At 49.1% G+C, this 26,732-nt stretch overlaps 1 protein-coding gene across 5 annotated transcripts in view; it reads right to left on the bottom strand.

The window, feature by feature from the left end:
- Window positions 1–26,732, bottom strand: part of TMPRSS6 (transmembrane serine protease 6) — a 377,861-nt gene that overhangs the window by 212,830 nt on the left and 138,299 nt on the right. For 2 of the 5 annotated variants that reach the window (XM_063940656.1, XM_063940657.1), the window contains exons 2-3: window positions 23,256–23,379; window positions 20,184–20,323 (exon numbers count right to left, since the gene is read on the bottom strand). In XM_063940656.1, the coding sequence (XP_063796726.1) occupies window positions 20,184–20,323; window positions 23,256–23,379 (264 nt within the window). The other 3 variants (XM_063940658.1, XM_063940659.1, XM_063940660.1) reach the window with 3 other exon arrangements.

Raw genomic sequence — 26,732 nt, 5'->3', positions numbered from 1 at the left:
GGAGTGGCACTGCAGTGTCACGCAGGATGGCCCTTCCAAAAAACCCTCCCCAAACAGCACATGACGCAAAGAAAAAAAGAGGCGCAATGAGGTAGCTGTGTGAGTAAGATTAGCGACCCTAGTGGCCGACACAAACACCGGGCCCATCTAGGAGTGGCACTGCAGTGTCACGCAGGATGTCCCTTCCAAAAAACCCCCCCCAAACAGCACATGACGCAAAGAAAAAAAGAGGCGCAATGAGGTAGCTGTGTGAGTAAGATTAGCGACCCTAGTGGCCGACACAAACACCGGGCCCATCTAGGAGTGGCACTGCAGTGTCACGCAGGATGTCCCTTCCAAAAAACCCTCCCCAAACAGCACATGACGCAAAGAAAAAAAGAGGCGCAATGAGGTAGCTGACTGTGTGAGTAAGATTAGCGACCCTAGTGGCCGACACAAACACCGGGCCCATCTAGGAGTGGCACTGCAGTGTCACGCAGGATGTCCCTTCCAAAAAACCCTCCCCAATCAGCACATGATGCAAAGAAAAAGAAAAGAAAAAAGAGGTGCAAGATGGAATTGTCCTTGGGCCCTCCCACCCACCCTTATGTTGTATAAACAAAACAGGACATGCACACTTTAACCAACCCATCATTTCAGTGACAGGGTCTGCCACACGACTGTGACTGATATGACGGGTTGGTTTGGACCCCCCCAAAAAAAGAAGCAATTAATCTCTCCTTGCACAAACTGGCTCTACAGAGGCAAGATGTCCACCTCATCTTCACCCTCCGATATATCACCGTGTACATCCCCCTCCTCACAGATTATCAATTCGTCCCCACTGGAATCCACCATCTCAGCTCCCTGTGTACTTTGTGGAGGCAATTGCTGCTGGTCAATGTCTCCGCGGAGGAATTGATTATAATTCATTTTAATGAACATCATCTTCTCCACATTTTCTGGATGTAACCTCGTACGCCGATTGCTGACAAGGTGAGCGGCGGCACTAAACACTCTTTCAGAGTACACACTTGTGGGAGGGCAACTTAGGTAGAATAAAGCCAGTTTGTGCAAGGGCCTCCAAATTGCCTCTTTTTCCTGCCAGTATAAGTACGGACTGTGTGACGTGCCTACTTGGATGCGGTCACTCATATAATCCTCCACCATTCTATCAATGTTGAGAGAATCATATGCAGTGACAGTAGACGACATGTCCGTAATCGTTGTCAGGTCCTTCAGTCCGGACCAGATGTCAGCATCAGCAGTCGCTCCAGACTGCCCTGCATCACCGCCAGCGGGTGGGCTCGGAATTCTGAGCCTTTTCCTCGCACCCCCAGTTGCGGGAGAATGTGAAGGAGGAGATGTTGACAGGTCGCGTTCCGCTTGACTTGACAATTTTCTCACCAGCAGGTCTTTCAACCCCAGCAGACTTGTGTCTGCCGGAAAGAGAGATCCAAGGTAGGCTTTAAATCTAGGATCGAGCACGGTGGCCAAAATGTAGTGCTCTGATTTCAACAGATTGACCACCCGTGAATCCTTGTTAAGCGAATTAAGGGCTGCATCCACAAGTCCCACATGCCTAGCGGAATCGCTCCCTTTTAGCTCCTTCTTCAATGCCTCCAGCTTCTTCTGCAAAAGCCTGATGAGGGGAATGACCTGACTCAGGCTGGCAGTGTCTGAACTGACTTCACGTGTGGCAAGTTCAAAGGGCATCAGAACCTTGCACAACGTTGAAATCATTCTCCACTGCACTTGAGACAGGTGCATTCCACCTCCTATATCGTGCTCAATTGTATAGGCTTGAATGGCCTTTTGCTGCTCCTCCAACCTCTGAAGCATATAGAGGGTTGAATTCCACCTCGTTACCACTTCTTGCTTCAGATGATGGCAGGGCAGGTTCAGTAGTTTTTGGTGGTGCTCCAGTCTTCTGTACGTGGTGCCTGTACGCCGAAAGTGTCCCGCAATTCTTCTGGCCACCGACAGCATCTCTTGCACGCCCCTGTCGTTTTTTAAAAAATTCTGCACCACCAAATTCAAGGTATGTGCAAAACATGGGACGTGCTGGAATTTGCCCATATTTAATGCACACACAATATTGCTGGCGTTGTCCGATGCCACAAATCCACAGGAGAGTCCAATTGGGGTAAGCCATTCCGCGATGATCTTCCTCAGTTGCCGTAAGAGGTTTTCAGCTGTGTGCGTATTCTGGAAAGCGGTGATACAAAGCGTAGCCTGCCTAGGAAAGAGTTGGCGTTTGCGAGATGCTGCTACTGGTGCCGCCGCTGCTGTTCTTGCGGCGGGAGTCCATACATCTACCCAGTGGGCTGTCACAGTCATATAGTCCTGACCCTGCCCTGCTCCACTTGTCCACATGTCCGTGGTTAAGTGGACATTGGGTACAACTGCATTTTTTAGGACACTGGTCAGTCTTTTTCTGACGTCCGTGTACATTCTCGGTATCGCCTGCCTAGAGAAGTGGAACCTAGATGGTATTTGGTAACGGGGGCACACTGCCTCAATAAATGGTCTAGTTCCCTGTGAACTAACGGCGGATACCGGACGCACGTCTAACACCAACATAGTTGTCAAGGCCTCAGTTATCCGCTTTGCAGTAGGATGACTGCTGTGATATTTCATCTTCCTCGCAAAGGACTGTTGAACAGTCAATTGCTTACTGGAAGTAGTACAAGTGGGCTTACGACTTCCCCTCTGGGATGACCATCGACTCCCAGCGGCAACAACAGCAGCGCCAGCAGCAGTAGGCGTTACACGCAAGGATGCATCGGAGGAATCCCAGGCAGGAGAGGACTCGTCAGAATTGCCAGTGACATGGCCTGCAGGACTATTGGCATTCCTGGGGAAGGAGGAAATTGACACTGAGGGAGTTGGTGGGGTGGTTTGCGTGAGCTTGGTTACAAGAGGAAGGGATTTACTGGTCAGTGGACTGCTTCCGCTGTCACCCAAAGTTTTTGAACTTGTCACTGACTTATTATGAATGCGCTGCAGGTGACGTATAAGGGAGGATGTTCCGAGGTGGTTAACGTCCTTACCCCTACTTATTACAGCTTGACAAAGGGAACACACGGCTTGACACCTGTTGTCCGCATTTCTGGTGAAATACCTCCACACCGAAGAGCTGATTTTTTTGGTATTTTCACCTGGCATGTCAACGGCCATATTCCTCCCACGGACAACAGGTGTCTCCCCGGGTGCCTGACTTAAACAAACCACCTCACCATCAGAATCCTCCTGGTCAATTTCCTCCCCAGCGCCAGCAACACCCATATCCTCCTCATCCTGGTGTACTTCAACACTGACATCTTCAATCTGACTATCAGGAACTGGACTGCGGGTGCTCCTTCCAGCACTTGCAGGGGGCGTGCAAATGGTGGAAGGCGCATGCTCTTCACGTCCAGTGTTGGGAAGGTCAGGCATCGCAACCGACACAATTGGACTCTCCTTGTGGATTTGGGATTTCGAAGAATGCACAGTTCTTTGCTGTGCTGCTTTTGCCAGCTTGAGTCTTTTCATTTTTCTAGCGAGAGGCTGAGTGCTTCCATCCTCATGTGAAGCTGAACCACTAGCCATGAACATAGGCCAGGGCCTCAGCCGTTCCTTGCCACTCCGTGTGGTAAATGGCATATTGGCAAGTTTACGCTTCTCCTCCGACAATTTTATTTTAGGTTTTGGAGTCCTTTTTTTTCTGATATTTGGTGTTTTGGATTTGACATGCTCTGTACTATGACATTGGGCATCGGCCTTGGCAGACGACGTTGCTGGCATTTCATCGTCTCGGCCATGACTAGTGGCAGCAGCTTCAGCACGAGGTGGAAGTGGATCTTGATCTTTCCCTAATTTTGGAACCTCAACATTTTTGTTCTCCATATTTTAATAGGCACAACTAAAAGGCACCTCAGGTAAACAATGGAGATGGATACTAGTATACAATTATGGACTGCCTGCTGACTGCAGACACAGAGGTAGCCACAGCCGTGAACTACCGTACTGTACTGTGTCTGCAGCTAATATAGACTGGTTGATAAAGAGAAGATGTCTATGTAACTATGTATGTATAAAGAAGACAGAAAAAAATCCACGGTTAGGTGGTATACAATTATGGACGGACTGCCTGCCGAGTGCAGACACAGAGGTAGCCACAGCCGTGAACTACCGTACTGTACTGTGTCTGCAGCTAATATAGACTGGTTGATAAAGAGAAGATGTCTATGTAACTATGTATGTATAAAGAAGAATGAAAAAAAAACCACGGTTAGGTGGTATACAATTATGGACGGACTGCCTGCCGAGTGCAGACACAGAGGTAGCCACAGCCGTGAACTACCGTACTGTACTGTGTCTGCAGCTAATATAGACTGGTTGATAAAGAGAAGATGTCTATGTAACTATGTATGTATAAAGAAGAATGAAAAAAATCCACGGTTAGGTGGTATTACAATTATGGACGGACTGCCTGCCGAGTGCAGAGACACAGAGGTAGCCACAGCCGTGAACTACCGTACTGTGTCTGCTGCGACTGGATGATAAATGATATAAAAAATATATATATATCACTACTGCAGCCGGACAGGTATATATTATATATTATATAATGACGGACCTGCTGGACACTGTCTGTCAGCAGAATGAGTTTTATTTTTATAGAATAAAAAAAAAAAAAACACACAAGTGAAGTCACACGACGAGTGTTTAACTTTTTCAGGCAATCACAATATAAGTATACTACTAACTATACTGGTGGTCAGTGTGGTCAGGTCACTGGTCAGTCACACTGGCAGTGGCACTCCTGCAGCAAAAGTGTGCACTGTTTAATTTTAATATAATATGTACTCCTGGCTCCTGCTATAACCTATAACTGGCACTGCAGTAGTGCTCCCCAGTCTCCCCCACAATTATAAGCTGTGTGAGCTGAGCAGTCAGACAGATATATATAATATTATATATAGATAATAGATGATGCAGCACACTGGCCTGAGCCTGAGCAGTGCACACAGATATGGTATGTGACTGAGTCACTGAGTGCTGTGTATCGCTTTTTTCAGGCAGAGAACGGATTATAAAGTAAACTGCACTGTCCTCACTAGTAAACTCTCTCCACTCAGTCTCTACACTTCTACAGTAACAGTACTCCTCCTAGTCAGCTCCAGTAAATCTCTCTCAGTCTCTTATAATCTAAATGGAGAGGACGCCAGCCACGTCCTCTCCCTATCAATCTCAATGCACGTGTGAAAATGGCGGCGACGCGCGGCTCCTTATATAGAATCCGAGTCTCGCGATAGAATCCGAGCCTCGCGAGAATCCGACAGCGTCATGATGACGTTCGGGCGCGCTCGGGTTAACCGAGCAAGGCGGGAAGATCCGAGTCTGCTCGGACCCGTGAAAAAAACCATGAAGTTCTGGCGGGTTCGGATTCAGAGAAACCGAACCCGCTCATCTCTAGTGCTTACCTTGGTGAAGACTGAAGTCTTCTGCCGCCGATTTTCCGGAACACTTCTTGCTTCTGGCTCTGTAAGGGGGCCGGCGGCGCGGCTCCGGGACCGAACATCAATGGCCGGTTCCATGCGGTCGATCCCTCTGGAGCTAATGGTGTCCAGTAGCCTAAGAAGCCCAAGCTACCACCAGTTAGGTAGGTTCGCTTCTTCTCCCCTTAGTCTCTCGCTGCAGTGAGTCTGTTGCCAGCAGATCTCACTGTAAAATAAAAAAACTAAAATATACTTTCTTTCTAGGAGCTCAGGAGAGCCCCTAGTGTGCATCCAGCTCAGCCGGGCACAAGAATCTAACTGAGGTCTGGAGGAGGGTCTTAGTGGTAGGAGCCAGTGCACACCAGGTAGTCCTAAAGCTTTCTTTAGTTGTGCCCAATCTCCTGCGGAGCCGCTAATCCCCATGGTCCTTACGGAGTCCCAGCATCCACTTAGGACGTCAGAGAAAACTATTTATGAAGCGTTAAACAGTTCAAGTTTCACTCCACTCCTCCTGTTACATATATATACCCAGTGCTTTCTACCTTCTCCTTAGCACTATGATTAAGCCATACATGGAACTGTAATTATAGGTCACTCTGACTACTGTGACCCATTACTATCCTCCTGCTTAATAGCCATTATTGCGGCCTAGCCCTGGAGTCCTTAGTCCCAATATGAAATTGACTATGTACCATAGTCACCTATGGCTTGCTGTGCTTAGTGTAGGGGTAATATAAATGGCTGGATTATACACTCACACTTCTACGATCTAGTGATGCTGCTGCAGGCTGCTCCCCCGACTCCTCCCTTACACTTACAGCCACACAGAATGGAGCCTCTGCTGCTGGTCCTGGCTTCTTTGTTGTAGCTGTCAGAGTCTGTGCCGGTAATAGGTAGGAAGGAACCCTCTCTGTCTCCCTGTCATAGATGCGCCCTTCCAATACTGCTGGGTGAGTTGACTAGCGCTGATGCCGGGTTCTATGAACAGTGCCGAGTCTCAATGTTGCTGTCACCACCTTTACAGTAAGGAAGCCCTGTTCTGGCTACACACACTAAGCCCCCTCCGGCCGCCGCAATGTATACCGCTCAGCTCTAATGCGGGCGACGGCCGGAGCAGCAAAAAACTCTGTCCTCTCACCAAGGGATATGCAGTCTCTCCCCCAGCTACACTCACAGCACCTCTCCACCCCTCTCTAGTAGTCACATGACCCACTCTGAGGTGATGCCCCGCCCACTGGCAATCACCCCACTAGGTGATTGACAGTTAGGAGCACAAGGACATTAACCCTTTAGATACACTGTGAAACCATAAAATAAGCCTTAATTGTATTCACCACTACATTTACATCCGACTTGCCTACCTGACCCTCTCCATGAGGAAGAAAATGCTCTGTTCCTGGACTTTCCTGGTAATGTATGATTGCCATCACCTGTGGTGAGCTGGGTAATTGATAAGAAAGGTGTTTCACCGCAGGTGATGGCAAACATACATTACCAGGAAAGTCCAGGAATAGAGCATTTTCTCTAACGTCCTAAGTGGATGCTGGGGACTCCGTAAGGACCATGGGGAATAGCGGCTCCGCAGGAGACTGGGCACATCTAAAGAAAGCTTTAGGACTATCTGGTGTGCACTGGCTCCTCCCCCTATGACCCTCCTCCAAGCCTCAGTTAGATCTCTGTGCCCGAACGAGAAGGGTGCACACTAGGGGCTCTCCTGAGCTTCTTAGTGAAAGTTTTAGTTTAGGTTTTTTATTTTCAGTGAGACCTGCTGGCAACAGGCTCACTGCATCGAGGGACTAAGGGGAGAAGAAGCGAACTCACCTGCGTGCAGAGTGGATTGGGCTTCTTAGGCTACTGGACATTAGCTCCAGAGGGACGATCACAGGCCCAGCCTGGATGGGTCCCGGAGCCGCGCCGCCGGCCCCCTTACAGAGCCAGAAGGCAGAAGAGGTCCGGAAAATCGGCGGCAGAAGACGTCCTGTCTTCAACAAGGTAGCGCACAGCACTGCAGCTGTGCGCCATTGCTCTCAGCACACTTCACACTCCGGTCACTGAAGGTGCAGGGCCCTGAGACGCAATAAAAAACACCTTGGATGGCAAAAAATGCATCACATATAGCTCCTGGGCTATATGGATGCATTTAACCCCTGCCAGAATACATAGAAAAACGGGAGATAAGGCCGCCGATAAGGGGGCGGAGCCTATCTCCTCAGCACACTGGCGCCATTTTCCCTCACAGCTCCGTTGGAGGGAAGCTCCCTGTCTCTCCCCTGCAGTCACTACACTACAGAAAGGGTTAAAAAAGAGAGGGGGGGCACTAATTACGCGCAGTATTAAACATACAGCAGCTATAAAGGGAAAAACACTTATATAAGGTTATCCCTGTATATATATAGCGCTCTGGTGTGTGCTGGCAAACTCTCCCTCTGTCTCCCCAAAGGGCTAGTGGGGTCCTGTCCTCTATCAGAGCATTCCCTGTGTGTGTGCTGTATGTCGGTACGTTTGTGTCGACATGTATGAGGAGAAAAATGATGTGGAGACGGAGCAGATTGCCTGTAATAGTGATGTCACCCCCTAGGGGGTCGACACCTGAGTGGATGAACTGTTGGAAGGAATACGTGACAGTGTCAGCTCTGTATAAAAGACAGTGGTTGACATGAGACAGCCGGCTACTCAGCTTGTGCCTGTCCAGACGTCTCATAGGCCATCAGGGGCTCTAAAGCGCCCGTTACATCAGATGGCAGATATAGACGCCGACACGGATACTGACTCCAGTGTCGACGGTGAAGAGACAAATGTGACTTCCAGTAGGGCCACACGTTACATGATTGAGGCAATGAAAAAATGTTTTACACATTTCTGATAATACGAGTACCACCAAAAAGGGGTATTATGTTCGGTGAGGAAAAACTACCTGTAGTTTTCCTGAATCTGAGAAATTAAATGATGAGGTGTGTGATGATGCGTGGTTTTCCCCCGATAACAACTGATAATTTCTAAAATGTTATTGGCATTATATCCTTTCCCGCCAGAGGTTAGGGTGCGTTGGGAAACACCCCCTAGGGTGGATAAAGCGCTCACACGCTTGTAAGGGCTCTACCCTCTCCTGAGATGGCCGCCCTTAAGGATCCTGCTGATAGAAAGCAGGAGGGTATCCTAAAATGTATTTACACACATACTGGTGTTATACTGCGACCAGCAATCGCCTCAGCCTGGATGTGCAGTGCTGGCTTGGCGTGGTCGGATTCCCTGACTGAAAATATTGATACCCTAGATAGGGACAGTATATTTTTGCCTATAGAGCATTTAAAAGATGCATTTCTATATATGCGTGATGCACAGCGGAATATTTGCCGACTGGCATCAAGTTTAAGTGCGTTGTCCATTTCTACCAGTAGAGGGTTATGGACACGTCAGTGGTCAGGTGATGCGTATTCCAAACGGCATTTGGAAGTATTGCCTTATTAAGGGGAGGAGTTATTTGGGGTCGGTCTTTCAGACCTGGTGGCCACGGCAACAGCTGGGAAATCCACGTTTGTACCCCAGGTCGCCTCTCAACATGAGAAGACGCCGTATTATCAGGCGCAGTCTTTTCGTGGACAAGCGGGCAAAAGGTTCCTCATTTCTGCCCCGTGACAGAGGGAGAGGAAAAAGGCTGCAGAAATCAGCCAGTTCCCAGGAACAGAAACCCTCTCCCGCCTCTGCCAAGCCCTCAGTATGACGCTGGGGCTTTACAAGCAGAATCAGGCACGGTGGGGGGCCCGTCTCAATGAATTTCAGCGCGCAGTGGGCTCACTCGCAAGTAGACCCCTGGATCCTTCAGGTGATATCTCAGGGGTACAAATTAGAATTCGAGACGTCTCCCCCTCGCCGTTTCCTAAAGTCGGCTTTACCGATGTCTCCTTCTGACAGGGAGACAGTTTTGGAAGCCATTCACAAGCTGTATTCCCAGCAGGTGATAATCAAGGTACCCCTCCTGCAACAGGGTACGGGGTATTATTCCACACTGTTGTGGTACCGAAGCCGGACGGCTCGGTGAGACCGATTCTAAATCTAAAATCTTTGAACACTTACATACAGAGGTTCAAATTCAAGATTGAGTCACTCAGAGCAGTGATTGCGAACCTGGAAGAAGGGGACTACATGATGTCTCGGGACATCAAGGATGCTTACCTTCATGTCAAAATTTATCCTTCTCACCAAGGGTACCTCAGGTTTATGGTACAGAACTGTCACTATCTGTTCAGACGCTGCCGTATGGATGGTCCACGGCACCCCGGGTCTTTACCAAGGTAATGGCCGAAATGATGATATTCCTTCGAAGGAAGGGAATTTTAGTTATCCCTTACTTGGACGATTCCCTGATAAGGGTAAGATCCAGGGAACAGTTGGAGGTCGGTGTAGCACTATCTCAGTTAGTGTTGCGGCAGCACGATTGGATTCTCAATATTCCAAAATCGCAGCTGGTTCCGACGACTTGTCTTCTGTTCCTAGGGATGATCCTGGACACAGTCCAGAAAAAGGTGTTTCTCCCGGAGGAGAAAGCCAGGGTGTTATCCGAGCTAGTCAGGAACCTCCTAAAACCGAGCCAAGTCTCAGTACACAAGGGTTCTGGGTAAAATGGTGGCTTCCTACGAAGCAATCCCATTCGGCAGATTCCACGCAAGAACTTTCCAGTGGGACCTGCTGGACAAATGGTCCGGGTCGCATCTTCAGATGCATCAGCGGATAACCCTGTCACCAAGGACAAGGGTGTCCCTCCTGTGGTGGTTGCAGAGTGCTCATCTTCTAGAGGGCCGCAGATTCGGCATTCAGGACTGGGTCCTGATGACCACGGATGCCAGCCTGCGAGGCTGGGGAGCAGTCACACAGGGAAGGAATATCCAAGGCTTATGGTCAAGCCTGGAGACATCACTTCACATAAATATCCTGAAGCTAAGGGCCATTTACAATGCTCTAAGCTTAGCAAGACCTCTGCTTCAAGGTCAGCCGGTGTTGATCCAGTTGGACAACATCACGGCAGTCACCCACGTAAACAGACAGGGTGGCACAAGAAGCAGGAGGGCAATGGCAGAAGCTGCAAGGATTCTTCGCTGGGCGGAAAATCATGTGATAGCACTGTCAGCAGTATTCAATCCGGGAGTGGATAACTGGGAAGCAGACTTCCTCAGCACGACCTCCACCCGGGAGAGTGGAGACTTCACCCAGAAGTCTTCCACATGATTATAAACCGTTGGGAAAAACTCGACAGGTATTGCGCCAGGTCAAGGGACCCTCAGGCAATAGCTGTAGACACTCTGGTAACACCGTGGGTGTACCAGTCAGTGTATGTGTTCCCTCCTCTGCCTCTCATACCCAAGGTACTGAGATTGATAAGATGGAGAGGAGTAAGCACTATATTCGTGGCTCCGGATTGGCCAAGAAGGACTTGGTAACCGGAACTTCAAGAGATGCTCACGGAGGATCCGTGGCCTCTACCTCTAAGAAGGGACCTGCTCCAGCAAGGACCCTGTCTGTTCCAAGACTTACCGCGGCTGCGTTTGACGGCATGGCGGTTGAACGCCGGATCCTGAAGGAAAAAAGGCATTCCGGATGAAGTCATCCCTATCCTGATCAAAGCCAGGAAGGATGTAACCGCAAAACATTATCACCGCATTTGGCGAAAATATGTTGCGTGGTGCGAGGCCAGTAAGGCCCGACGGAGGAAATTCAACTGGGTCGATTCCTACATTTCCTGCAAACAGGAGTGTCTATGGGCCTGAAATTGGGGTCCATTAAGGTTAAAATTTCGGCCCTGTCAATTTTCTTCCAAAAAGAACTAGCTTCAGTCCCTGAAGTTCAGACGTTTGTAAAAGGGTTACTGCATATACAGCCTCCTTTGGTGCCTTCAGTGGCACCTTGGGATCTCAATGTAGTTTTTGGGTTCCAAAAGTCACATTGGTTTGAACCACTTAAATCTGTGGAGTTAAAATATCTCACATGGAAAGTGGTCATGCTGTTGGCCCTGGCCTGGGCCAGGCGCGTGTCAGAATTGGCGGCTTTATCCTGTAAAAGCCCTTATCTGATTTTCCATTCGGACAGGGCGGAATTGAGGACTCGTCCTCAGTTTCTCCCTAAGGTGGTTTCAGCGTTTCACCTGAACCAACCTATTGTGGTGCCTGTGGCTACTAGGGACTTGGAGGACTTCAAGTTGCTAGACGTTGTCAGGGCCCTGAAAATATATGTTTCCAGGACGGCTGGAGTCAGGAAAACTGACTCGCTGTTTATCCTGTATGCACCCAACAAGCTGGGTGCTCCTGCTTCTAAGCAGACTATTGCTCGTTGGATTTGTAGTTCAATTCAGCTTGCACATTCTGTGGCAGAAACAAAACAAAATAAGACAGCGCTAACTGAAGATGGATTGTAGATAATACAGTACTAATTTATTAAAATGACAATATTCAACTAAACATTTTTTTAAAAATTCATAAAATCTAATTCACTGCACTTTTATATTGTAGTCACCATACATGTACTTATTGATCATTTGTTGTTATATCCAAAGTCCCCGTGAAGTCCGCTCATTTAATGTCCCATATCCTGGGGTTGTAGCACAATCCCTGGGCCGATAGTACGCTGGAGGAATGTCTTATCCCAATTCTTAAACAAGGCAAAAGGGAAGTGTCCTCACCAGTATTGCGTGTTGGTAATTCTCTTCGGTCCTTATTGTTGGATAGGGTGCAAAACTTGCGTTATTCAGCGGATTCCACAGAGGTCCAGGCAGTGTTGGGTGATCAGGGTAGGTGGCACAGGTTACACCTGACGCGTTTCTCAGCTTGACTGCTGCTTTTTCAAAAAAAGCAGCAGTCAAGCTGAGAAACGCGTCAGGTGTAACCTGTGCCACCTACCCTGATCACCCAACACTGCCTGGACCTCTGTGGAATCCGCTGAATAACGCAAGTTTTGCACCCTATCCAACAATAAGGACCGAAGAGAATTACCAACACGCAATACTGGTGAGGACACTTCCCTTTTGCCTTGTTTAAGAATTGGGATAAGACATTCCTCCAGCGTACTATCGGCCCAGGGATTGTGCTACAACCCCAGGATATGGGACATTAAATGAGCGGACTTCACGGGGACTTTGGATATAACAACAAATGATCAATAAGTACATGTATGGTGACTACAATATAAAAGTGCAGTGAATTAGATTTTATGAATTTTTAAAAAAATGTTTAGTTGAATATTGTCATTTTAATAAATTAGTACTGTATTATCTACAATCCATCTTCAGTTAGCGCTGTCTTATTTTGTTTTGTTTCTGTTTTGCATGATATAGTGGGCGTGACTATCCCACTCAGACAGCTGCTTATTATTATTATTATTATTATTATTATTATATTATTTGGAAACACAGCTCGAGCGCCCCTTCCAATTTGATTGGTCCTACATCCTTTGCCTACATTCTGTGGCAGGCCTGCCACAGCCAAAAATCTGTAAATGCCCACTCCACAAGGAAGGTGGGCTCATCTTGGGCGGCTGCCCGAGGGGTCTCGGCTTTACAACTTTGCCGAGCAGCTACTTGGTCAGGAGCAAATACGTTTGTAAAATTCTACAAAATTGATACCCTGGCTGAGGAGGACCTGGAGTTCTCTCATTTGGTGCTGCAGAGTCATCCGCACTCTCCCGCCCGTTTGGGAGCATTGGTATAATCCCCATGGTCCTTACGGAGTCCCCAGCATCCACTTAGGACGTTAGAGAAAATAAGAATTTACTTACCGATAATTCTATTTCTCGTAGTCCGTAGTGGATGCTGGGCGCCCATCCCAAGTGCGGATTGTCTGCAATACTGGTACATAGTTATTGTTACCAAAAAATCGGGTTATTGCTGTAGTGAGCCATCTTTTCTAGAGGCTCCTCTGTTATCATGCTGTTAACTGGGTTCAGATCACAAGTTGTACAGTGTGATTGGTGTGGCTGGTATGAGTCTTACCCGGGATTCAAAATCCTTCCTTATTGTGTACGCTCGTCCGGGCACAGTATCCTAACTGAGGCTTGGAGGAGGGTCATAGGGGGAGGAGCCAGTGCACACCAGATAGTCCTAAAGCTTTCTTTAGATGTGCCCAGTCTCCTGCGGAGCCGCTATTCCCCATGGTCCTTACGGAGTCCCCAGCATCCACTACGGACTACGAGAAATAGAATTATCGGTAAGTAAATTCTTATTTTCTCCCTCATGGAGAGGGTCAGGTAGGCAAGTATGATTTACATCAATGTACATACAATTACATATATGTGAACTGTATTATTTACCTCAAAACATGCATACAGTATTACAACATCCATTAACTTTTATATGAATAATATATATGCTTATACTCCATTTTAGTCACCATATTATAACTACCTCAGTATAAGTGTTGTTTAAACCCTAAATCAGGGTTACACATGCAAGATCAGTACACTGTGGGCACATGCAAGATCAGTACACTATGGGCACATGCAACATCAGTACACTATGGGCACATGCAACATCAGTACACTGTGGGCACATGCAACATCAGTACACTATGTGCACATGCAACATCAGTACACTATGGGCACATGCAACATCACTACACTGTGGGCACATGCAACATCAGTACACTATGGGCACATGCAACATCAGTACACTATGGGCACATGCAACATCAGTACACTATGGGCACATGCAACATCAGTACACTATGGGCACATGCAACATCAGTACACTATGGGCACATGCAACATCAGTACACTATGGGCACATGCAACATCAGCAGTGGCGTCAGAACGCTTTTTGGTTGGGGGGGGCAAGATATAATTTCAGTTTGGCGCCCCTAAATATCTAAATGTCGCCCCCTCTGTTATACCTCATAACAAAAATGGAGAGAGAGATGTAGAGAGAGACATGGAGAGAAAGAGAGACCTGGAGACAGAGACACATGGAAAGAGAGAGATGGGGAGAGAGATACATGGAGAGAAACGCATGGATGGTGAGAGAGAGAGAGAGGTATATCACCATCAGCAGAATGTGTGCCCAGGAGAGCAGCTACCTGGAGGTTTTCGGGAGGAGGTTGCAAGGTCTCTCCGGCCAGGTAGAGGTTCTGCAGGGGCTCTGGCGGGCTCTCAGGGCGTCACTCACATGTAGGCAGTGGTCCAGCAAAAATTTGGTGGCCGTGGGGGTAGGGGGGGGGGGGGGTGTAGGGAGGAGAAGGGGAGGATAGGCAGTGACAAGGCGGATGATGCAGGATGGTGTAAGGCGTAACTATAACTTTGTGGTTCACATAGAAAAATCTTGACAGGGCCTTCCCTGCCCCCCGCCGTTGTCACTTCAATACCCCTTAGGGGATCAAGAAAGAGAGCGAGAGAGAAAGACAAAGCAGGTATCAGGGGTAGAGAGAAAGAGAGGTGCGAGAAAGAGAGGGAGGTCAGGGGGAGAGAGAGAGAGAGGGTTTCACGGAAAAAGAGGGAATGAGCAAGAGATAGGAGCGAGAGAGAGAGGGTGTAAAGGCGGGTACACACTAGGTGACGGGGAAATGCTGGCGATCAACGATATAGTTCGTATACACGGATCGTTATCGTTCAACGATAACGATCAATGTCGTCATCGCCGAAATTCCAGGCCATGATGCTCAGCCCAACATTGACAGGTTAAGCTACATGTCAGCTCAATATTGGTGATCGCTGAACGGTGTGCGGGAGCGCGCCTCATTCATCGGTCACCGATATTGCCCACATACACACTGGACGATATAAGACTAAAAATAAACGATTAAGACTTTTATGTCGTTGTCGTTTATTTTTTAGGCTAAAATCGCCTAGTGTGTACCCCCCTTAAGGGAGAAAGAAAGTGTCAGGGACAGAGAGAGAGTGTGTGTCAGAGGGAGAGCGGGTCAGCAAGAGCGACAGACTGAGGTAGAGAGAGAGACTGTCAGGGGGAGAGACAGTGTTAGGGAGTGAGGAAGAGACAGTGTCAAAAAGAGAGACCGACCGTGTCAGGGAGAGAGAGAGACAGTGCCAGCAGGGAGGGAGAGAGAGCTAGACAGCATCAGGGAGAGACATTGTCACAGAGAGAGATAGAGTGCCAGGGAGAGAGAGACAGTGTCAGGAAGAAAGTGAGGGAGAGAGAGTGTGTCAAGAAGAGAATGAGGGAGATGATGTCAAAGAGAGAGAGTGTAGGGAGGGGACAGAGAGACATTGTCAGGGAGAGAGTTGAGAGGGAGAGTGTCAGAGGGAGAGGGAGAGCTAGAGAGGTGGGGCAGCCCGAGACACTACCTTTACAGTCTACAGCACAGCACAGGTCTCTTATGGGGGCTGGCACTTCACGGCATTAGGCCCCGCTCCTTAAATACCCGCAAATTGCGGTACTGCCACCGGGAGCCTGCCAGGGCAGGTAGGTTAGTGGCAGAGTAGACTGTGCCAGGCTAGTCCCCCCCTCTCCCATTACATACTCCGTGGCTGCAGGCAGGGCCAGCCCGAGCCTCCTTTTTTTTGCAAGCGAAAATATATTTTGGCGCCCCTTAGTGGAATTTATAGGAGCGTGGTTTCATAGGGAAGAGACGAGGCCATAGAATAGTACCAATTCACATTACACCTTACAGCAGCATGCGCTAGTCACATTACACCTCACAGCAGCGTCCGCTAGTCACAATACACCTCACAGCAGCGTCCGCTAGTCACATTACACCTCACAGCGGCATCCGCTAGTCACATTACACCTCACAGCAGCGTCCGCTAGTCACAATACACCTCACAGCAGCGTCCGCTAGTCACATTACACCTCACAGTGGCATCCGCTAGTCACATTACACCTCACAACGGCGTCAGCTAGTCACATTACACACCTCACAGCGGCGTCCGCTAGTCACATTAAACACCTCACAGCGGCGTCCGCTAGTCACATTACACCTCACAGCGGCGACCGATAGTCACATTACACAGCACAGCGGCATCCGCTAGTCACATTACACAGCACAGCGGCGTCCGCTAGTCACAATACACCTCACAGCGGCGTCCGCTAGTCACATTAAACACCTCACAGCGGCGTCCGCTAGTCACATTACACCTCACAGCGGCGACCGATAGTCACATTACACAGCACAGCGGCGTCCGCTAGTCACATTACACAGCACAGCGGCGTCCGCTAGTCACAATACACCTCACAGCGGCGTCCGCTAGTCACATTAAACACCTCACAGCGGCGTCCGCTAGTCACATTACACCTCACAGCGGCGACCGATAGTCACATTACACAGCACAGCGGCGTCCGCTAGTCACATTACACAGCACAGCGGCGTCCGCTAGTCACATTACACAGCACAGCGGCGTCCGCTAGTCACATTACACAGCACAGCGGCGTCCGCTAGTCACATTACACAGCACAGCGGCGTCCGCTAGTCACATTACACAGTACAGCGGCGTCCGCTAGTCACATTACACAGCACAGCGGCGTCCGCTAGTCACATTACACAGCACAGCGGCGTCCGCTAGTCACATTACACAGTACAGCGGCGTCCGCTAGTCACATTACACAGCACAGCGGCGTCCGCTAGTCACAATACACCTCACAGCAGCGTCCACTAGTCACATTACACCTCACAGCGGCATCCGCTAGTCACATTACACAGCACAGCCGCGTCCGCTAGTCACATTACACACCTCACAGCGGCGTCCGCTAGTCACCTTACACAGCACAGCGGCGTCCGCTAGTCACATTACAAAGCACAGGGGCGTCCGCTAGTCACATTACAAAGCACAGCCGCGTCCGCTAGTCACATTACACAGCACAGCCGCATCCGCTAATCACATTACACAGCACAGCCGCGTCCGCTAGTCACATTACACCTCACAGCGGCGTCCGCTAGTCACATTACACAGCACAGTCGCGTCCGCTAGTCACATTACACAGCACAACCGCGTCCGCTAGTCACATTACACCTCACAGCGGCGTCCGCTAGTCACCTTACACAGCACAGCGGCGTCCGCTAGTCACATTACACAGCACAGCGGCGTCCGCTAGTCACATGGGAGAGAGAGCAGCCTGTATCCAAGGCGGGCGGCAGCGGCGCTGTACAGCGAGTGACGGTGATTCACTCACTGTCAGCAGCGGCGGGGATTTGATGAAACCCGGAATGGACAAGTTTCCGGAGCACCTGACCGGATCAGCTCCCTGCAGCGACCTCTGCGACTGGGGAGCATAAACAGTGGGTATGGGGTCACTTATTAATTATTCATTTATTCATGCATTAAAAACATTTGCCCCGTCCTATGCAGCCATATTTATATAGATAGATAGGTGCAGGACCAGCAGCTATCTCAGTGCTCCCACTCCCTCTGTCTGGGAGCAGCAGCAGGGTAGGTAGGAGGTTGTCAGCCCTGCACAGTGTCACTATGCCCGGGGGTAGCGGCAGCAGGGTAGGTAGGAGGGCTGACAGTCTTCAGGCAGTGCGGGAGCAGCAGCAGCAGCTTCGAGCTGGCAATGATCTCTCCCTCCCCGCTGACAGCCCATCGCGGACACTCCCCTGGACACTTACTCAGCTCCCCAGCGGCAGTGCTCGATGCAGTGACCTGATCCTGTCCGGCGCTCTACGCGGACGCGGTAGTCCGCAGCGCTGGCTGCAGGGGGTTTCAAGACGGAGCCACTGTAGGAGGGGGCAGAGCCACTGTAGGGGAGGAGGTGGCACAATGGAGGTGTCCGTGACTGCCAGACGCGCTGAGGACGCCTGAGGAACCAGGAAGTGCGGCAGCCGGCAGCAGTATTTCACCTGACCGTCTGCCGCTCCTCTGCTGCAATTGCTAGGCGCCTCGCACATTTTTGCGGGGGGCGAGCTGCCCCCTTGCCCCCCCCATTCCGACGCCCCTGCACATCAGTACACTATGGGCACATGCAACATCAGTACACTATGGGCACACGCAACATCAGTACACTATGGGCACACGCAACATCAGTACACTATGGGCACATGCAAGATCACTACACTGTGGGCACATGCAAGATCAGTACACTGTGGGCACGTGCAAGATCAGTACATTATGGGTACGTGCAAGTTCAGTACCCTATGAGCGTGTGCAAGGTCAATACACTAAGGTCAAGTACAAGTTTAGTACATTATGGTCATGTGCAAGTTCTGTACACTATGGTCACGTGCAAATTCAGTACACTATGGGCATGTGCTCCTGTACACTAAGGGTACGCCCAAGCAGGGTCATAACTAGGTGTGTGCCAGCGATGCCAGAAACACAGCGCATATGCATTGCATATGCACTGTGGGTGCAGAACCGCTGGCAACACCGGCAGGTCCGCACTGCACTAGTATTGTGTGGACGCGGTATGTAGCTGTAGTTCCCGGCAACTTGTCAGAGTGTTAAATAGATCGGTAGCCAGGCAGCGCTGCAACCTGTTGTCTGGTCCCCCTCCACCCATCCCAGCTACCCACTCTGTGTCTGAAGCGTCTGTGTGTGAAGCATCTTCTGCAAGGTAGAGGTGTAGTTCGGGGGGAAGGGACACACACACACCTCTTTCTATCTGGCATAATGTGTATCAGGGGCTCTAACTGGCATGTGTATCATGAGCTCTAACTGGCATAATGTGTGCGCTACCTGGCATAATGTGAGCTCTACCTGGCTCTAGCACAGAGTAACATGTATAAGGGGTACTACTGTGCGTTGTAATGTGACTAATGGACACTACTGTGCAGTGTAATGTGAATAACGGGCACTAATGTGCGCTGTAATGTGAATAACGGACATTACTGTCTGGTGTAATGTGAATAACGAACACTACTGTGCAGTGCAATTTGAGTAACAGACACTACTGTGCAGTGCAATTTGAGTAACATACACTACTGTGCGGTGTAATGTGAATAACGGACACTACTATGCTGTGTAATGTGACTAATAGACACCACACTGTGGTGCAATGTGACTAACGGACACTACTGTGCGGTGTAGTATGATTAACGGACACTACTGTGCAGTATAATGTAACTAATGGATACTACTGTGCAGTATAATGTAACTAATGGACACTACTGTGCTGTTTAGTGCGAATTGCATCATCGCCCGCCCCCTTCTCCTGTATGACGTGATGCCGCGGTGAGTGGGGGGTTGAGCAGCATTGCAGGAGACTTGCCCACTCCCCCGGGGGGCCCGGAGTGCCACCCGATTTTCGAGAGCCTCCTGACCTTTCCGAGAGAGTAGGTAAGTATGAGCTAATGATATCGTTTTTGTGATCGGAAGCAGGGTAATGCATTCTCTTGGGCATGTTCACCGGGAAATTAACCCCTTTTATGCAGAAGTGACAGGTACAACACACATCACTCACTGACAGCTTACCACCAAGAGGGTCTTATTACACTAGGCATGCACACACAAGATAAATAAGAATGCAACATCTTATGTAGCTGTCTCCCCTGCCTTGGCATGGCCATTATCTTACGTAGCCGACCATGCTGAATTAAGGTAGAGCTATAATGCAAGGGAGCGTGAATTGTTCAAAACTTAATTTTAACATTGATAAACACTTTGACTTGTAGTGACCACAATGCACAAAAGGCCCACAAAATATTTGAGCAATTCTGGAGTGTGCTGAGTATGACACAGGAATCATAAATGCACTAATCTGCCCTAGACAAGACAGCATACCATGTTTTCTGCTGTGCACAGTAAATTACCACATTTAGCTACAGAGACAGGGTGAACAGGAGTTGGATATTCCGATACCATTTTGCTCAGATGAGCGGCTTCCTTTTTGAATAAGTTGCTCTCAGGACGCATGTGGTCACGGGTGAGGATATGGCTCACAATGTTCAGGTTACAGGCATAGAGTTTATTGGTTGTCAGCTCCGGTTTGAAATCCACCTCTATCAGACGCAAGACAAAATGACACATAGGTAAGTATATTGTGGTAATGGGCATCATAGACTATGTATATTCACTGTGTAGCTAATTCTGAGTAGCACACTGCTCACTGCTGTGACCGCTATAGTATCTACTGTTGTAGTGGAGTCTGTGACTATGGTGGTCATTCCGAGTTGTTCGCTCGTTGCCAATTTTCGCTATGCTGCGATTTGCTGCTAAATGCGCATGCGCATCGTACGCAGCACGCATGCGCTTAGTTATTTAACTAAAAAAACTTAGCAGTTTTGCTGTTGTTCGTGCGGCGCTTTTCAGTCGTACTGCTGATCGGTGAGTGATTGACAGGAAAGGGGCGTTTCTGGGTGGTAACTGAGCGTTTTCCGGGAGTGTGCAAAAAAAACGCAGGCGTGCCAGGGAAAAACACAGGAGTGGCTGGAGAAACGGGGGAGTGGCTGGCCAAACGCAGGGCGTGTTTGTGACGTCAAACCAGGAACTAAATGGACTGAGGTGATCGCAAGCTAGGAGTCGGTCTGGAGCTACTCAGAAACTGCAGCAAATTATTTAGTAGCAGTTCTGCTAATCTTTCGTTCGCTATTCTGCTAAGCTAAGATACACTCCCAGAGGGCGGCGGCCTAGCGTGTGCAATGCTGCTAAAAGCAGCTAGCGAGCGAACAACTCGGAATCACCACCTATATGCTAATGCTAGTATCAGCCCTCCCATGCTATACAAGCAGGTGCCTGGATGTGCAAGGACTGAGAAAACTACTTTCAGTATGTGTATGCTGATATACCACTTGGAGCATCTTTAGCCGCACAATCGAAAATTGCAACAGGAATATGGCATCTAACAGATAATCCGCCTGAATATGGCCTCTCATGTGAATGATTCTGCCTCTCTGCATGCAGCCACCATCAGCGTTACGCTACAGAGATAGATATTCAAATCCTTTCTGTGTTGTCCATGCGCCTCAAGAGCAACTGCGACTTTATACACGCGCAATCTGGCTTCATGTGCAGTGCAACTCAGACGCATGGGAAGAAGAAAAAAAATTGCTTTACTGTGCCTGACATCACTGCTGCGTCTGACTCAGCATCAGGGCCCTTGAATGATTGTAAATTAGGAACCATTAAGCTGGCTACACACAGACAAATTCTGCAGTTCCACTCAAGTTGTGAGCGACAGGATCAATGTCCACTTTGTCACTTTTGCAGATGACAAGATGGATGAGATCTGGCTTGCTGGTTCCTTTCTGGCATTACTGGGCCTTGTTAGTGCCACTAGAAGATGGCTGCACACGGAGGCAGATAGCGGCCTTCTTCCAACTGTATTTACCAACAGCCTTTTTGTTCTGTATATAGCATTAGAGAATAAAAGACTACAGCTTATTTCACGCCATACTCTGAGCACCTGCTTTTATAGGATTTATACGATTAATACCCCTTTCAAACAAAGAAAAGGACCCTGGAATTTTCCGGGACAAGCCGGGTCTTTTCTGTGTGTGAAAAAGGTCCACCCAGGTTGAAAATTGCAAGGGCTTCGACAATGGGGGTGATTCCGAGTTGTTCACTCGCTAGCTGCTTTTAGCAGCATTGCACACGCTAAGCCGCCGCCTACTGGGAGTGTATCAGCATAGCAGAATTGCTAACGAAAGCTTTGCTAATTTTCTCGTAACGATTACCCGCAGTTTCTGAGTAGCTCCAGACTTACTCAGCCATTGCGACCAGCTCAGTCCTTTTCATTCCTGGTTTGACGTCACAAACACACCCAGCGTTCGCCCAACCACTCCCCCGTTTCTCCAGCCACTCCTGCGTTTTGCAACTCGAACGCCTGCGTTTTTCCGCACACTCCCATAAAACGGCCATTTTCCGCCCAGAAACACCCACTTCCTGTCAATCACACTACGATCAGCTAAGCGATGAAAAAGCTTTGTTATGCCGTGAGTAAAATACCTAACTTTTGTGTACAATAACTAAGCGCATGCGCTCTGCGAACCTTGCGCATGCGCAGTAAGCGACTAATCGCAGTATAGCGCAAATCGGCAACGAGCAAACAACTCGGAATGACCCCCAATGGTCGCGATCAGGGTTGAAGCCATGGCAATTTTGACCCGAGTGGATCCTTTCACACAATGTAAGGATCCGGCTTAACCCGGATCCAAATGCTTGACCTGGCGTTTTCACCTCTTATGTGAAAGGGGGTACTTAGCTGCGACTGGGATCCATCTAACTGTGTTCCAAAAGCCGGAATAAAACAGGATCCAAGCCCTGGCTTCAAGGATATATTAATCAAATAATATTGGGGCAGATGTATTAACCTGGAGAAGGCATAAGGAAGTGATAAACCAGTGATATGTGCAAGGTGATAAAGGCACCAGCCAATCAGATCCTAACTGTTAATTTACATATTGGAGCTGATTGGCTGGTGCCTTTATCACCTTGCACATATCACTGGTTTATCACTTCCTTATGCCTTCTCCAGGTTAATACATCTGCCCCACAGTCTGTAACATGGCAGTTAGGAGCTGATTGGCTGGTGCAATTTATCACTCACAGTGAAATGTATCGCTCATTGATAAATGAGCCCATTAGAGTGCAAATTGCAGATAGTTTTACTTACATTGTAGAAGGCAATCTGAATGTTATTAGAACTACAGTAGATGGCACAAAAGTGTACACCTCTATCTGTTGAGTGTCAGCTAATGTAATTGTGGGTGCTTTTAAGAAGTCCCTCACTCTCAGATATCTAGAAGTACTCACTGGAATTGTACTGGCATCTTTACTAGTGTTATATAGACCACTGTCAGCATCGTGATGTGCACGAATGCAGTGGATGCACATAATGAAACAAGTAGCCCTGTGGCCCACCCACATCCTCAGTTTCTCCTTGTACTATTTCCTTCAGCCTCCTGTGTGCCACCATCATGGCATCTCACCTACCTAGAAGAAACCAAGTAATGCCAGCTGAGGCAATAATAATCACAATTATCCAGAGGGGAGCGAAGCTCAGACAGTCCCGGGATTTACAGCGACTCCTCTCAGATTCCACCAGGGACTCCGAATCCTAATAAAAAAGAAATGACCCTAAGTTTCATTACATTAACAAACACATTAGTTTTCATTGCAACCTTACTATCAACTTTAAAACTGAGCATAGAGATACATGTATAATCGGTATGTAGTTATGTGACCGACGGTCAGGAACTTCCCCTACATCCCACCCACTGAGAATCCCGACAGTCGGCATGACAACTAGCAGGGACTATTCCCATAGAGTGGGAGCAGGGGTGTCGTACGGTATGCCGGCGCTCGGGCTCCCGGCGACCAGCATACCGGCGCCGGGAGCCCGACCGCCGGCATACCGACAGCGTGGCGAGCGCAAAGGAGCCCCTTGCGGGCTCGCTGCGCTCGCCACGCTGCGGGCACGGTGGCGCGCTATGCGCGCCACACTATTTTATTCTCCCTCCAGGGGGGTCGCGGACCCCCACGAGGGAGAATAGTTGTCGGTATGCCGGGTGTCGGGATTCCGGCGCCGGTATACTGTGCGCCGGGATCCCGACATTCGGCATACAGAAGACCACCCTGGGAACAGAACCTGTGGCAACCTGCAGCATGGCAAACGCAGCGAGCCCGCAAGGGGGTTGTTGCGCGCGCTCCCCCACCCCCCTCCCTGCTGGCTTTCCGCTGCCGGGATACCGGCAGAGGTATGCTGACTGGCGGTCTCCTGACCGCCGGTCACGCATACCCAACCCGCATAATCATGCCTCACATAATAACCCCTTTATTGACTATTAGAATCCAAGCAAAGTACAGTATTGGCATTAGTAATGTTTAGTGATGAGCGGGTTCGGTTCCTTGGGATCCGAACCCCCCCGAACTTCACCCATTTTTGCACGGTTCTGAGCGGACTCGGATCCTCCCGCCTTGCTCGGTTAACCCGAGCGCGCCCGAACGTCATCATCCCGCTGTCGGATTCTCGCGAGATTCATATTCTATATAAGGAGCCGCGCGTCGCCGCCATTTTTCACTCGTGCATTGGAGATGATAGTGAGAGGACGTGGCTGGCGTTCTCTCAGTTTCTGTGTTCAGTGTGCTGCAAATATCTGTGCTCAGTGTGCTGCAAATATCTGTGCTCAGTGTGCTGCAAATATCTGTGCTCAGTGTGCTGCAAATATCTACGTTCTCTGCCTGAAAAACGCTCCATATCTGTGCTCAGCGTGCTGCAAATATCTGTGCTCAGTGTGCTTTATTGTGGGGACTGGGGACCACCATTATTATATAGTAGGAGGACAGTGCAGAGTTTTGCTGACCAGTGACCACCAGTATTATACGTTCTCTGCCTGAAAAACGCTCCATATCTGTGCTGCATTGTAGTATATAGTAGGAGAACAGTGCAGAATTTTGCTGACCAGTGACCACCAGAATTATATCAGTACGGTACAGTAGTCCACTGCTCTACCTACCTCTGTGTCGTCAAGTATACTATCCATCCATACCTGTGGTGCATTTAAGTTTTTGTGCGCAGTATATATATAGTAGTAGGACAGTGCATAATTTTGCTGACCACCAGTATATAATATATAGCACTACGGTACAGTAGGCCATAGAGATGAGCGCCGGAAATTTTTCGGGTTTTGTGTTTTGGTTTTGGGTTCGGTTCCGCGGCCGTGTTTTGGGTTCGACCGCGTTTTGGCAAAACCTCACCGAATTTTTTTTGTCGGATTCGGGTGTGTTTTGGATTCGGGTGTTTTTTTCAAAAAACCCTAAAAAACAGCTTAAATCATAGAATTTGGGGGTAATTTTGATCCCAAAGTATTATTAACCTCAAAAAACATAATTTACACTCATTTTCAGCCTATTCTGAACACATCACACCTCACAATATTATTTTTAGTCCTAAAATTTGCACCGAGGTCGCTGTGTGAGTAAGATAAGCGACCCTAGTGGCCGACACAAACACCGGGCCCATCTAGGAGTGGCACTGCAGTGTCACGCAGGATGGCCCTTCCAAAAAACCCTCCCCAAACAGCACATGACGCAAAGAAAAAAAGAGGCGCAATGAGGTAGCTGACTGTGTGAGTAAGATTAGCGACCCTAGTGGCCGACACAAACACCGGGCACATCTAGGAGTGGCACTGCAGTGTCACGCAGGATGTCCCTTCCAAAAAACCCTCCCCAAACAGCACATGACGCAAAGAAAAAAAGAGGCGCAATGAGGTAGCTGACTGTGTGAGTAAGATTAGCGACCCTAGTGGCCGACACAAACACCGGGCCCATCTAGGAGTGGCACTGCAGTGTCACGCAGGATGTCCCTTCCAAAAAACCCTCCCCAATCAGCACATGATGCAAAGAAAAAGAAAAGAAAAAAGAGGTGCAAGATGGAATTATCCTTGGGCCCTCCCACCCACCCTTATGTTGTATAAACAAAACAGGACATGCACACTTTAACCAACCCATCATTTCAGTGACAGGGTCTGCCACACGACTGTGACTGATATGACGGGTTGGTTTGGACCCCCCCCAAAAAAGAAGCAATTAATCTCTCCTTGCACAAACTGGCTCTACAGAGGCAAGATGTCCACCTCATCTTCACCCTCCGATATATCACCGTGTACATCCCCCTCCTCACAGATTATCAATTCGTCCCCACTGGAATCCACCATCTCAGCTCCCTGTGTACTTTGTGGAGGCAATTGCTGCTGGTCAATGTCTCCGCGGAGGAATTGATTATAATTCATTTTAATGAACATCATCTTCTCCACATTTTCTGGATGTAACCTCGTACGCCGATTGCTGACAAGGTGAGCGGCGGCACTAAACACTCTTTCGGAGTACACACTTGTGGGAGGGCAACTTAGGTAGAATAAAGCCAGTTTGTGCAAGGGCCTCCAAATTGCCTCTTTTTCCTGCCAGTATAAGTACGGACTGTGTGACGTGCCTACTTGGATGCGGTCACTCATATAATCCTCCACCATTCTATCAATGTTGAGAGAATCATATGCAGTGACAGTAGACGACATGTCCGTAATCGTTGTCAGGTCCTTCAGTCCGGACCAGATGTCAGCATCAGCAGTCGCTCCAGACTGCCCTGCATCACCGCCAGCGGGTGGGCTCGGAATTCTGAGCCTTTTCCTCGCACCCCCAGTTGCGGGAGAATGTGAAGGAGGAGATGTTGACAGGTCGCGTTCCGCTTGACTTGACAATTTTGTCACCAGCAGGTCTTTCAACCCCAGCAGACCTGTGTCTGCCGGAAAGAGAGATCCAAGGTAGGCTTTAAATCTAGGATCGAGCACGGTGGCCAAAATGTAGTGCTCTGATTTCAACAGATTGACCACCCGTGAATCCTTGTTAAGCGAATTAAGGGCTGCATCCACAAGTCCCACATGCCTAGCGGAATCGCTCCGTGTTAGCTCCTTC

Source organism: Pseudophryne corroboree, chromosome 9, assembly GCF_028390025.1.
Source record: "Pseudophryne corroboree isolate aPseCor3 chromosome 9, aPseCor3.hap2, whole genome shotgun sequence".
Lineage (NCBI taxonomy): Eukaryota > Metazoa > Chordata > Amphibia > Anura > Myobatrachidae > Pseudophryne > Pseudophryne corroboree.
The sequence above is the reverse complement of the archived record's forward strand: the minus strand, read 5'-3'. Positions and strand labels throughout refer to the sequence as shown.